The sequence below is a fragment of the Carassius carassius genome, chromosome 42 (genome assembly GCF_963082965.1).
Source record: "Carassius carassius chromosome 42, fCarCar2.1, whole genome shotgun sequence".
NCBI classification, from domain to species: Eukaryota; Metazoa; Chordata; class Actinopteri; order Cypriniformes; family Cyprinidae; genus Carassius; species Carassius carassius.
In genome coordinates, this window is record NC_081796.1 from 15964859 (window position 1) to 15980152 (window position 15294).

Here is a 15294-nt window from a genome sequence, read left to right on the forward strand (position 1 = left end):
TTTTTGGAAAGAAATAAATACATTCAGTCTGAATATTTTTCTGTAAGATGTTAAATGAAACCATGCTGGCTTTTTCTGCTCCTGGTGAAGATATTAGTATGAGTATGACTTCATGGCTCGGTGCAAAAGATTTTCAGAGCTCTGTCATATTCGGTCATCTGGCTGTCTAATAAAGGCTGGATTTACTGCAGCAAGCTTCCGTCTGAAGCTGAAGAAGATGAGACAGTGGCCAGCAGGTGAATTTTGGTTTGTCTGCATATGGTTCACATCCATGAGTTTGGAAGTGTTTTGGACTGCATACTTGTGAGGTGTTCTTTGAAACGGACAAGTTGTTTTTTCCGGCAGTCTTCTTGGATCACATCCACCTTTCCATCCTGATGTTCCTTAGTGACCCAAGAATCAGTTTTTTTTTTTACTGGCTGTAGACAAAAAACAAAAACAAAAAAACTATTACTTCTTTAAAGGAATAGTTGACCAAAATTAAAATTCAGTTTTAATTTACTCACCCTCATGTTGATTCAAACCTATATGGCTTATAACTTATATTTTTTCTGTGGAGTCACATTGGCTTCCATAATAATGACAAAGACTACAGAAGTCAGTGGGACCTGAAACAGTTTGGTCACCTACATTCTTTAAAAAATCATATATTGTGTACCTGAGATTTTTGGGTCAACTATCCCTTAAATCTCTATTGCAAGCAGTTTTTAATCTTGACAAAATCTAATGAGACTAGTATTCTCTGTGGAATTTGGGATAGGACTGAAATGTAAGACTAAAAAAAAGGTTAAAGTGATAGTTCATCCAAAAATGAAAATTCTGTCATTATTTACCCACCCTTATGTCATTCCAAACCGTAAGACCTTCGTTCATCTTCAGAAAACAAAGATAATTTTACTACCATGTGAGCATATGACGAAGACTGACATGAAAGAGAAGAAAATGTTGAATAAAATCGTTATTTTTGTTTTCTTTGCACACAAAAGTATTCCCGGGGCTTCATATAATTAAGGTTGAACCACTGATGTCACATGGACTGTTTTACTAATGTCCGACTCCTTACTACCTTTTTGGGCCTTGAACGTGGTTTGCAGGGTGAGAAAGCTCTTGGATTTCCTCAAAAATATCTTAATTTGTGTTCCGAAGATGAACAGAGGTCTTATGGGTCTTATGGGTAATTAATGACAGGTCTTATGGGTCTTATGGGTAATTAATGACAGAATTTTCAGTTTTGTGTGAGCTATCTCTTTAAAAGCTGCAGAACCTCATCGCAGTGGGACAGATCTTGTTCTAAAGCTCAGATGACATGAAATTGTATGCAAATGTAAACTGAAGTTACATGTTGTTAAGCGCAAACCAGCAGCCCTGTCAAGCCAATGCAAGGTGCCGTTCGCTGACACTCCACATGTATGTTCATTAGACTTGCTAATCAGCCGGTGTAGCTGTGGAGCACAGCTACAGAAACATAATCAGCACCGAGGCTTCAGCTGCGCAGCTGAGCTGCAATCAAGAGACGGGTTTCATTACCTCCTTCCGTATTCGCCCTTTCATTTAGATTTTCATTTGGAGAGTGTTCTGGAACTGTTTAATTTTAGTTGATGAAATATATAAGTGGTTAGTTCTTGGCCTTGTAATCAGCACATTCAGTTTGCATATGGTTATCTTGCCAGTGGAGAGCCTCTCTTTGGTTATTTGGCCTAGTGTTATAGACCCACTCACTCAACAGAGAGTACGAGCTGAGCCATTTAGACTGATGTACTAACAGGAAATGCCTCGTTTTCTGTACTGTCAGTAAATTGTAGTTTTGTAGTGACCTTTTTTTTTTTTAAGAGAAATAGACCTTCTTGAATTTCTTCATCCATATAAGAAGTCAACAACAACAACAACAACTGTAGATTGTACGTGATTTATACAAAGCAATTCCATAGTTCTACCATGGTATATGTCCAAAACAACATGATGGAACTGTACCATGTAGTGCTGGGATGAAATCTCAATATTTTCAGCATTTTGACAATATATAGCAAGCTCTGTCGTGAAACTCTAGATGGCACAGGTCAATAGGTTCTAACTGATATCTGATATAACTCACATAAATCTGAAATAATCACATCATTATTCACATGGCACATCTGATTGGTTTCTTTGTGGGTAGAATTGACAGCTCAGTACTCACTACTCACAACTTATGAGTACTTTTAAATAAGCTACTCTTTGACTCTTACTCATGTAGTTTTTTCTTTTTCCGACAAGTACTTTTTACTCTATTCACACTACTTTTTTGGAGTGTAATGGTACTTTTACTTCAGTATATTTTTTCTGTACCCTTTCCACCACTGCTCCCCTTAGACAACCCTCTCTCTGTGGCCTTGGTAATCTTCAAAACTCCCCTTACTAGTTTTTAGTGGTCCCCTGGAGACCCTATCTAGACTGTGCTATCCCCCTGCTAGTGTTTCTGTGGTCCTTGTATTATCAGGCTAAAGTGTTGCTCACATAATATAGCTATCTGAGGGTAGCTGGGTTCTTAGCTTGTTGTGGATGTCCGTCTTTCATCTGAAACTGGGTTCCCCAGTACTGCCAAGCAATGTGAGCGGCCAGGGGTGTCAGTGGCTTGGCCTCTTTCTGAGGAAAGGTTAGATGTATGTCTATCACTTCCTTGGTGCTCTTTCACCAGATGGACAGGGATGTGGCATGGCATAGTTGGCATTTTGTTCCCCAAGAGGAGATGCTATGTCCCCTCACTGTTTCACGTCTCCTTCAGACAACTAAGTTGGTGACGTGTTCTGTAGGTGCCTTCTTTTACTTCCGGCCATTTGCCTATGACATCACTGGGTACGTGGGCCAATAGGATTAGAGTTTTTTCACACGTGCTTTTTCACACCAGTCCTGCTGGCAGCAGTCCCCCAAGTGTCCGCTAGAGGACACAGCGTCTTGTTCCCTCTCGGGAAACCATAGTCATATACGTAACCCAAGACATTCTTTCAGTCTTTGTTTGAACATGTACCATGTATTTAGCATGCATATTTAACAAATCAAAAATTTCAGAAATGAGCTTCTGATAGCCTTTTCCTCGCTCATATTAACAAATAAACAAGATGTACAACCGCAACTAAGATACCACGCTTTTATTTATCTAGCTTTGAGATGTTTATAATCCAGACATGACAGCCCAATTATCTCAGGCTGTTTTATAATAGAAGCACCTCAAAAAGTGTGACACAGTGATTCAGATAAGATGTGCATAGTTTAGCTTATATTGAAATGATTCCCCCTTTCATCATTCTCTGCTCCAAAAAGAGATCTTACCATGTGATAGGATTTATGTGTTTACTCAAATTTCATGCAAAGAGACTTGTGGACGCAGCTATTCATCAACCTCAGTGCTTGAGATTTACGATATCCATACTATGTTTTTATTTCAAGTCCTGTTTTGTCAGACCCCCAGTATTGTGGCCTCTACGGATGATCGTGTGCAAGAGGGAGAAAGTTTGTGGGTTATTTGCTGACTGTTTATATTCTCCTCTTTCCTGTGTCCCCATCAGGTACTTCTTCATCGCCTCAATCAGTATGCTGTGTCTAAAATTGATAAGAATATCACAGAGGAAACTGTCAAGGTGAGTTTAAGACACACTATTGGTTTTAGGGGTTTACATTCAAGCCTAAAAAAATAATATTTGTTAAAGGAATAGTTCATAAAAAATGTAAATAGTCATTTAAACACCTTAATGCCATTCAAAACCAGCATTAGTTTTTTTCTTCCATAAAACTCAAAAGGAGATGTTTAATAAAATGCCCAGGCTGCTCTTTTCCATGCAGTGAAAATAAATTAGCTTAAAAAAATGACAAAAAGCATCATTAATATGGTCCATAAGACCAGTATTGTTATTATAAAAAAATACTTTCCAGTAATTGAAATATAGCTACAATTAAATACAAATGTTAGATTAGAACTTAAACCTGAAACGTACAAATATTGCCTTGGCAATTTTAAGAAAAATAAAGTTAAATAAAATTAAAAAATAAAGATTACCAGATTACATTTTATAAATACTGTTTCAGTCTCTTCTTAAAAATTCTGTTAAATTCAGTATGTTGCTTGCTGTTTGCGATTATTTATAAAATGAACTAGCAATTCCTGAGTAAAAATAGGTTAGAACTAAATCCTTCACCATTTTTTTCAATGTAACTGAAAGTTTAAGTAATTAAATTACTCAAACTGAAATAAAAATAACATTTAAATAGAAAAAAACCTAATTAAAATGAGAAACACATAATTACTAAAACTTAAAAATATAAATAAATATTGAAAATATAAAAATAAATAATCTAGTTTTACATATTAACAAAAATTATGATATCCTATAAATTATACTAAAATAACATTGCATAAGACTTGTTCGCTATATTGTAAGCCTTTTAACAATACATTTGTGTGAGAAACAGACCAATATTTAAGTTGTTTACTTAACATCAGTGACATCAAACATAATTGGTTCTCTTCTGATGAATCACGACATGCCAGACATGAGAGGGAGCAAATTTACAAAATTTGTGTATTTATAATTTGCAATATGTGAACTATTTCTTTAAAGGTAGGTGAATGGCTGTAAACTCAACGCATTCTCAGTGGGACAGAACAGTGAGTGTAAACAAACTCAGACTGCGGTTTTGCATGTTTTAGATCATGTCTGAACATTCGAGTTTGAGGACATTTGTGCCAGATTCTCGCTCTCCAAAGGTCATTCAGAGGTCAGAGCTATTGAATATCTAGACTAGCACACAGCTTCCTTGTCTTCATATAGAGTGGTCCCAAAGGTTTTGGGACACCTAAGAGACCTTTAAAATGTCTGAATGTGATTCTATAAGGGATAAAATATCAAAATAAATGTCTTGATAATTGTCTTAAGTTTTGTGTTATATTTATTTAAAGTTACAGTCACTTCCAGACATCTTCAGTTTTCATCTTCAGTTTTTGCAGTGTATTATTAGTTTTCCAGATCCAGCCAATGCCCCACAGTCAGAAAGGCAATCTTTTCATGCGTTCGCCCCACAGGTGCTGTTTTCTAACCTGGAAGAGATCCTGTCTGTGCACAGGGACTTCTTGTCCATGGTCGAAGAGCTTCTGCAGCCCGACCCAAATCCCTATCATGAAGTGGGCCGCTGCTTCCTGCACTTTGTAAGTCTCTGTCTGCCATGCTCTCTTATTCTCACTGTATTACACACATCCTTGTTAAAACAAACCTTATCGGTTTAAGATGGTCTTAGTTGGCTTAAGCTGGACTCCCAGCATGACAGGCTGAAAAGTGACCAAAACCACTCCAAAATCAGGATCCAAAACAGGTCAGGGTGGGAAAGTACAGTACCTCAGGCTCGCTAAGTTTCCCAGCAGGGGCTATATATATACATATATATATTTATCAATTTATTTTTTTGAGGGTAGAACACTGCATGGGTGCTTTGAATGACGATGCTTTGTTATGCTAGCATTTAATCTGCCAATCTTCCTTCTGCCTCTGGATAAAACCTCAGAGACGCTGAAGGGCATGAAGAGTGTAATCTCAGATACTGGCCTGTATGTGACTGGCTGTGGCTTTGTGTCTGTGTTTTCCTCAGAGAGGAAGGTTTCAGATTTACGACGAGTACTGTGGGAATCATGAGAAAGCCCAGAGGCTTCTGCTGGAGCTCAATAAGATCAGGACAGTACGCACACTTCTGCTGGTAAGACACTTGTTGCCGCACTGTATATAATTTTTGTGGGAATTACAATATCCATGTATACTAGTTGCCATACTATTACAGTCATTTTTAAAGTAGTTAAGTTAGTTTTGCTGTGATAATCAGTGATAATCAGATTGCAAAGGCTGTGATTTAATTAAATAAATATATGCTCTGCATGTTTCAGAGTCAAGAGTGTTACTGTGTTCTTACACATGATCAGGTTATTATCTGCTTGAAATCTTTCAATTTTATTTTATTTTACTTTTCTTTACAAAATAAATGGCACTCTAACTGCTGCACCGGTTTTTGCAGTACTTGATTGTAGTGCTTTAAGTTTTTTTTTTTGTTTAGTTTATTTTGTTTGTTTAATTATTTTATATTCATTTGTAATAATTGTATTGTTTACCCTTCATTTGTATTAAAACACATGAATAAAGATGTTTTTGTTGGACACATTTCCTTAGTCCTGTCTCTGGACAGAGAGCTCATTAATAGGCATTGTTAATGGGCAGGACCGGGCCAAGGTCAGGTCTAACACTGAGGCTCCGGTGGCATGTGTTTGTAATATTATATCTTATGACCTCCTGTGATACATGGGAGCTCCTTGGAGAGACCGTCACAAATACATTTCCTCTGGCTGAGCTGACAGGAGTGTCCTTCAACACTCTGTCTTTTGTAATGTAATGCAAACAAGCGCTGACCCCTCTATAACACTAAAATACTTCCATACATTAAAAGACAAGCTGCACGCTCACATTTTTTATGCTTTATTTTGTGGATTTACTTTAGAAATTTCAAAGCTTGTATTTTTTAACATTTATTCCAGTGCCATTAATTGATCTATTACTGTCTCTTCCCAGTAATAGATTTTTTTGCTTTTATTAGGGGAATATGTTAGACATTAATATGTTTTATTAAAAGCTCTTTATGCTCTTAATGTTTGTTTGTGGTATTTTTGAAAATTAAGAAATGTTAATATAAGAACAGAAACATAATCACTTGTGTTCTTGAAAGTGTGATGTTGGTAACTTATATGGTAGGATTGTGAGCGCTCTTAGATTTATTGCTTCCTAAGTCTTTGAATTCATTCTGTGGTGGCTATACAGCTGTAATTGAATTTGATTTAATGCCAATTTTATAGCCATGACCTTGGTTGGAAACATGTCATCCCTCTGAGACTCAAATCCAAGTATAGAGTGTTATTAAAGACTGCACAGGGAAATTTCTGTCATTTTCTGACTTCTTTTGCTTGTCTGTCTCTTGAGAACTGCATGTTGCTGGGCGGCAGGAAGAACACAGAGGTTCCTTTAGAAGTCTACCTGGTTGCACCCATCCAGAGGATCTGTAAATACCCATTACTCCTGAGAGTAAGTACAAATTATGCAATTATAGACATATCAAACTACATTATAACATGACCTCATAATTTTTCATGAACGATAATTCCTGGAAATAATCTGGAATACATAATCATTTATATATATATACATATTTTAAGCGTATTTTAAAAAATATTTGTTTTCAAATGATTTAGAAAATATTTAATCATTACATATAAACCTATAAAACAAATAATTAATAAAGAGATATTCATATTTGGTATTCTAATCAATGTATTGCAATTTAATATACTTTTCATTTTTTATTTTATATAATATAAGCTTTGTCAGCTTTCACCCTCACAGCTCAAAAAAATTAAAAAAGTGAAAGGTCAGAGTGTTGCAATTATTTTGTTCATTTACATGGAAAATCAACAAGAATTTTACAAGTCATTATTTACACTCTGACTTTCATCTATTGCCAGACTCATAGCTAATGTTTCGTGGCTGTTCTTGAACCCAAAACATTGATTTTTAAACCATTTACTGTAAACACCCACAAGAGCTAGTTCATGTAATATTTAGCCGGCAGCCATATCACCCTGGAGCCCAAGACCGGTTTCCCACTGAAGCTAAGCAGGGCTGAGCTGGTCAGTACCTGGATGGGAGACCTCCTGAGAAAACTAGGTTGCTGCTGGAAGAGGTGCTAGTGAGGCCAGCAGGGGGTGCTCACCCTGTGGTCTGTGTGGGTCCTAGCGCCCCAGTGTAGTGATGGGGACACTATACTGTCAACAAGCACCGTGAGACGTTAAACCGAGGTCCTGACTCTCTGTGGTCATAAAAAATCCCAGCAAGTCTTTCGAAAAGAGTAGAGGTGTGACCTCGGCATTCTGGCTAAATTCGCCCATTTGCCTCTGACCATCATGGCCTCCTAACAATCCCCATATCTGCTGATTGGCTTCATCTGTCTCCTCTCCACCAGTAAGCTGGTGTGTGGTGGGTGTTCTGGCGCACTATGGCTGCCGTCGCATCATCCAGGTGGATGCTGCACACTGGTGGTGGATGAGGAGATACCCCCTGACTATGTAAGCGCTTTGAATGCCTAGAAAAGCACTATATAAATATAATGAATTATTATTATTATATGACCATAATTTCTGACATATTCACTGAGCTTCTCACAGTCGGAGTCGCCGCGGCCCCTCTCACTAAGTACCAGCGATAGGCATCTGTGGTTGCTCAGATATCTTAGACATGTAAATGTGAGCGCCAGAATTAAACTGATTAGGCAGAACACTTGTGTTTAGACTTGGTTTAGAGATTAGCATCTTCCTCAACACACCCCGTCTTGCAGTAGCAAGAACACTGAACATACTACAAACACAGTTTTAGCCATTATACTTCAAAAAACATAGCCTCCAGCTTTGGTAGCTGTTAAGTTAAGTTAAGTTCACTTCGTACTTATTCACGATGCGATCGTGCTTTGTTGCAATTATACCACTTTCTTTTCATGTAATGCTTGTTGTTTTTTTTTCTCCGTGGATGTTTAGGAGCTGTTGAAAGGAACCCCAAAGAAACACAACGACTACTTGATGGTGCAGGAGTCGCTGCAGGTGATGAAAGCTGTTTGCTCCAATATCAATGAGGCCAAAAGGCAGATGGAGAAACTGGAGGTGCTGGAAGAGTGGCAGTCTCATATTGAGGGCTGGGAGGTAAACACAAAAAAAAACCACACACTTATCATGATGGGAATCTTCATTTGAACTCCACTGATTCTAAACTATTAGTGGTACTTACTACAGCAAACGTAATGATTTGAAAAACAAAAAAAACATTTAACTCTTATCTATTATGGTTTGTTTACTCTTCTCTATTAGGGTTTGGTGTGCAACTCATCCTGCAAAGTTTGTGTTACGGACAAGAAGATATCTTAATAATTTTAATACTTTTATTTGGCAAGAATATCAAGGATTGCAACTGTTTTCAACATTGTAAAATCATGTGGCTTGTTGAAGAGATGTTGTAACGTCCGTAGTTGGAAAAAGGAAGTGACCAGGGTTGGGGCCCTATTTTAACGATCTAAATGCAAAGTGTAAAGCGCACTGCGCAGGTGCACTCAGGGCGTGTCCAAATCCACTTTTGCTATTTTAACGACGGAAAAATGGTTGGCGCATCCGGGCGCATGGTCTAAACGGGTTGTCCCTATTCTCTTAATGAATAATGGGTGTTTTTTGGGCGTAACGTGCAATAAACCAATCAGAGTCTCATCTTCCATTCCCTTTAAGAGCCAGTTGCGCTCGTGCCATGATGGGTTTGCTATTTACACAGCGGAATTTGGCAAGCGCAAAGACAGAACGCGTCTCCGAGATGAAACATAGATAGCCTAACTCTGATACATGCGATGACATGTAGGCATTTATATATATATATATATATATATATATATATATATATATATATATATATATATATATATATATATATATATATATATATATATATATATATATATATTTAATTAGCCTACACAAAATTCTTATGCATTGCAATCCTTTGATTTTAATATTTGCCATGTTTATATGCTGCTGTGCGTCCCTGTGTTTAATAAGCAGTGTGTACGCGCGTTGCGGACCCGCCTGTACTAACACGCTCTACAAAGAAACAAAGAAAAAACATTGCGCCAGACTTTAGTCCAGGTTTGAGCTGGTCTATGGCGCAGTCTATTGTCAGCTCCTTAAAATAGCAACGCGCCAACACTGCGCCTGAACACGCCTCTTTTTTAGACCAGCACGCCCATGGGCGCAAAAATAAGCGCAAATGCATTTGCTAATTAAACGACTTGGCGCTGGACAGGAAAATGCGAATGGCGCTGGACTAAAACTAGCAAACACACTTGCGCTGCGCCTTGCGTCGCATTGTGCCAGGTGTAGTATAAGGCTCTTGGTGTTAGGAGACCGTGCAACTCTCCCAGACAATCAAAAATATACAAAAGGCAGGAGCTGGTTGCTGAAGCCACGTCCACCTAGCTTCGAAGGCAGTGTCAGCAGCGGCAATCCACCTGTCACTCAAGTGGCCATGCCCTTAATTATGCAGAACTTTAAGGCTTAATATAATTTAAACGGATGAGTTATAAAAAAATTCACAGTTGTCATGAAGGGCAAAATTAGCTATATAGACCAAAATCATTTATTGAACCAGGCTGTTAACATGTTTTAATTCTGCTGTAAAGTTGGGCATTTTAACATGGGGAGTCTATAGGACTGACTTCCTTTTGCAGCCAGCCTCAAGCGGCCAGTCGATGAATTGCTGTTTTAGTCACTTCCTTGTTGGCTTCACGAGAGAGAGCGGGAGGATGCATGTATGTTTTTAATTTTTTAATTTTTTATTGTATGTTTTAGCCCTGATTCCCTTCCATAAACATTATAAGAGTGATAGACTGCAACGTTTCAGTTAAAAATCTTGGTTACAAAAGACTTCTATTTCAAATAAATGCTTTTCTTTTGAACTTTCTAATCAAAGAATAAAAGAAAATGTGTTACCATTTCAGATTTGACATTATAGGAATAAATAAGATTTTAAAATATATTTAAATAAAATTCAAATTTTAATATATCCCAATATTACTATCACTATATTTGATCAAATAAATGCAGCCTTGGCGAACATAAGACAACTTCTTTAAAACATGAAAAATCTTTAGACCCCAAACTTTTGAATTGTAGCTTATTAGTCTCATTTGCATATGTACATATTCAAATGTATCACATGAAAACGTTTGATGTTTGGAAGCAGAGACATCAAACTTGGTGTGACATACAGTAATATGGGAACATGAATGAGATTTGAAAATGATGGCACTGAATAATGACTAGTATTTTCCTCAATAAATCCTAGCATATGATGTCAGAACATTTGGGGTGTAGGAATCAAATAGTCTAATTTTACAGTGCTTTTAGGGTGTTTTTTTGCCATTTTGGAGTTTGACAGTCTTGGTACCATTCACTTTCATTGTATGCCTAATAAATATTTTTATGTTCCACAGAAGAAGGAAATCATGTAGGTAGAGCAAATGATGGCACTTTTGTTTAATTTAATTTATTTATTTATTTACGATTTCAACAGAGTCCAGAAGTCTGGGTGGCACTAGACTGAGTTAACACTTGTGGTCAGTGTGATAACCATGAAAGTCTCTCAGACGACTGTTGAGTTTAACTGTCTCACGTACATCATCCTGTAGCACTCAAATTTAGCCTCAACCCTGTTTAATCTCAGAATGAACACTTCATAGCAGGCTTTGGATCTATTTTTAACAGTATTTTGCAGATGGCGATACAGAGGACAGCGTTCATGCTTACATTCTTTTGAATCTGTTTACCCATCTGCTTCGTGAATCACTGACTCATATCATATTCAAGAATGCATGTTAATGAATTTGTAAGCAGTCGTAATAAGTTCAAGTCTCACATGTATAGAGATTAAACAGCTATGACCACAACTATTTTTATACGAAGTGAACTTTTGCATTTGATCCTAGCAGCCTTGCACATGTCCTTGTGTTTTAAGAAGAAATTTAGCAAAACAAAGTTTTGTTGTTTTAGTATTCAGGGTGCGTGTTGAAATGATCCTAGCCAGGTTTCTCTGTCCAAATCAACCATTATAAAACATACCACACAATGAAAAACAGGCGGTCAGATTTTAAAAGGGAAATATAGTGGAATGTTTTAGAACAGACAGACATGGGTTTCGAAAATGATGTTGACTGAATTTTGCTTTAAGATCTACAATTTCCCTGCAAGATTGTTTCTGTCTGTAACACATATCTAAGTCCGTCACACCCTTCTGGTAGGCGAGAAATTATATGCATTTGGTCTGTGTGGCCAGAGCTGTCACTTTATAATATTATGGGGAACTTTATGTGCACCATTTAGTGGTACGTACTGTTCGGAGTGCAGTGACCATTCCAAAACCGCTTTAATGAAGGACACGGTGACCTTTTGGAAGCAGTTGCTATTTCTGTCTTAGCCTTTTGTGCTTCATTACTGGCCTTTTGCTTTCCTGTTACTTCATGTCCAGGAAACAAGGCCTTTGATTGGATGCACACCTACAATGAAAGCAAAGAATCTAAGATTTGCTTCGTAATCATGAACTCATTAAATGTGAAATACATCAGTTCATTAATATGTGTTCTGGATTTGAAGGAAGAGGAAGAGGTTATCTGCTCTCACAGGCTGTGGGTGGAGATGGGATCAGAGAGAGTAGTTTTTCCACAGTAGAGTCCAGAAACGGCTGGTTGTTCATTGTTGTTGACCTCCGTCGCAGCTGTGTGTCCTTCACAGCAGGTCTTATGAAGCAGTATTCATGATACTTTACGGACTAAGAACACTCTGGGAAACAAGACAAAGTGTGGGACATTGCAGTATAAGGGATGGACCACTTCCATGAACAAATAAAGGGGAAAATGTAAGGCTTTATATGGCAGCTGTAGAACAGGGAATACAATTTTTAGAAGTTAACTAATCTAAAACCATAAAAAAAACTTGTTACTTGAAACAAAATAAACATTAACTGAAATAAAATATAAAATAAAAAGTGTACATTTTATTTTAGATATTTGCCAATGCAACATTCTCAGTTTGATTAGTTTGACTTTAACTACTAAAATAACTAAAACTAAATATAGCACTAATAATAAAAAAAAAAAAAAAAAAAAAAAAAAAAAAAAATATATATATATATATATATATATATATATATATATATATATATATATATATATACACACACACACACACACACACATACATATACATACATATATATATATATATATATATATATATATATATATATTACAATGGAATTATGCTAATTAAATCAAATTTAAAATATTAACTATAATATAAACTATAAAACTATAATCTGTACTAAAATAATATTGACTCTTCTTTCAAAACCAGCTGGACTCAGATTATTTTATTTTAATAAAAATACATTTAAATAAAAAGTATAACCATTTATTTCTGGCAAATAAAAATTTGTTACAAAAAAAATACAATTTGTTTTTATTATTACTATTATTATTATTATTATTACTTTTTAACCTTTTTTGCTCTATTTTCCACACTCAGGGCTCCAACATCACAGACTGCTGTACGGAGATGCTCAAGCAGGGAGTTCTGTTGAAGATATCTGCAGGGAACATCCAGGAACGCATCTTCTTCCTCTTTGACAACTTGCTGGTGTACTGTAAAAAGAAGAACAAGTGAGCTTTCACTTTCACCTGTCAAATCTTTCAGCTGCCAGCTGTGTTGGTTTTTAATGAGATAACGGAGAAGCTCAGAGTTATGGTTCTGTTCTTGCACTCTGTTACAGGCGTTTAAAAAACAGTAAGACGGCCAATGAGGGTCCTCGTTACCTGTTCAGAGGCCGGATCAACACAGAGGTCATGGAGGTGGAGAATGTGGATGATGGAACAGGTGTGTGTTGCTCATCCTCATGCCATTACAAATCAATATCAGTGTTTAACTATATGAAGCTAAAAGAAAACAAGAAATGTTGCATTATATTAAATATTGACTCAATGTATTAATTATTGTATCGGAAATTCATGGCATCTTTAAATGGATTTTTATTTTTCATTACAGAGATAGCATTAATTATAGCAATTCAACATTAAAAGCCATATATGTGTGTGTGTGTGCATATACTGTATGTATATATATATATAAATTAGTGCTGGGCAACGCTACAATTTTTTAATATTTCGCAATTAATCGCATTGTTATGAACGAAACGAATAATTCAAATTCAAAACTTGTGTATTATGCACTATTTTCATTTTAAAGTACTTCTATAAGAACAAAAGTACAATAACATTTGGTTTGCAAACACTTTCAACAAGGTGCTTTTTTTACAGCAGTATTCCTTTTACATAGTAGCAGTTCAAATATTTATTGTATAAACTTAACTTATAACATTAATGTAATATATATATATATATATACATACATACAGTACAGACCAAGATTTACACTGAAGGCATCAAGACTATGAATTAACACATGTGGAATTATATACATAACAAAAAAGTGTGAAACAACTGAAAATATGTCATATTCTAGGTTCTTCAAAGTAGCCACCTTTTGCTTTGATTACTGCTTTGAACACTCTTGGCATTCTCTTGATGAGCTTCAAGAGGTAGTCACCTGAAATGGTCTTCTAACAGTCTTGAAGGAGTTCCCAGAGATGCTTAGGACTTGTTGGCCCTTTTGCCTTCTGTCTGCGGTCCAGCTCACCACTAAACCATCTGGATTGGGTTCAGGTCCGGTGACTGTGGAGGCCAGGTCATCTGGCGCAGCACACCATCACTCTCCTTCTTGGTCAAATAGCCCTTACACAGTCTGGAGTTGTGTTTGGTATGAAGGTAAATCAGTAGCAAAACTCGAGAGGTTGAAGATCTGATTGTGAGAACTTGTCATATTAATATTTGTATTTGTAAGTAAAAATTTACACTCACAGCTCTGATGTGAAAAGCTGAATCTTTCAATTTGCACACATAGACAATGATCAAAACACCCGTGTTTTGAATTGGAAGTTGTAGATTAATAGATACAAATGTGTAGAATGACATTCACACAAAGAAAAGGACATACACACATGTTTACGACATATTTACTTTTGCACTTTACTTCAGTTTCGCTGCACAACGTCAAGTCGGCACTTACAACCTCTCAGATCTGGAAGTACAAGTTCAAATCCTAGCGCTCTGACTTTTGCTACTCTTTTTGCCGTATTCTGTTGCAAAACTCATTAGTGCACTTGTATATGCAGATGTGAGAGAGCAGAGCTGGGGGCGGGGCTTTGGTGCAAATGAAGACATTTTATTGGTCGATGCCCGACCAATAAACAACGCCAATTGTTTTCACTGAATATCCTTAGCTTTGACAGGATTTTAAGACACTGCATTCATTTTGCCATTCAGGTATTATCTAGTAGACAAATAATGCAACATATTTTATATGTATATCCCACTGCATATTACAGAGTAAACTCGCTGTACCAGAGCATGCTTTGATCTCACCGCCACGCGGTCACGTGGTTCATGGAGCTATCAATAGTACTAAACTAAACGTTTTGTCAATATGCTTGAAATGTATTAATTGGGACAGACAGCAGTTTCATTATATTTGCAGCGATTTCTAGTAATTTGCAACACTTAAAGTTCATTGATTATGCATGGATAACTACGTTGACTAAT

At 36.6% G+C, this 15294-nt stretch overlaps 1 protein-coding gene across 2 annotated transcripts in view; it reads left to right on the top strand.

The window, feature by feature from the left end:
* The window catches only part of LOC132123818 (phosphatidylinositol 3,4,5-trisphosphate-dependent Rac exchanger 2 protein-like), a 141764-nt gene that overhangs the window by 31742 nt on the left and 94728 nt on the right, over positions 1–15294 (top strand). For both annotated transcript variants that reach the window (XM_059534496.1, XM_059534497.1), the window contains exons 2-8: positions 3543–3614; positions 5054–5176; positions 5614–5718; positions 6984–7085; positions 8588–8749; positions 13166–13299; positions 13410–13513. In XM_059534496.1, coding sequence (XP_059390479.1) covers positions 3543–3614; positions 5054–5176; positions 5614–5718; positions 6984–7085; positions 8588–8749; positions 13166–13299; positions 13410–13513 — 802 coding nt within the window. The remainder of the gene's footprint in view (positions 1–3542; positions 3615–5053; positions 5177–5613; positions 5719–6983; positions 7086–8587; positions 8750–13165; positions 13300–13409; positions 13514–15294) is intronic.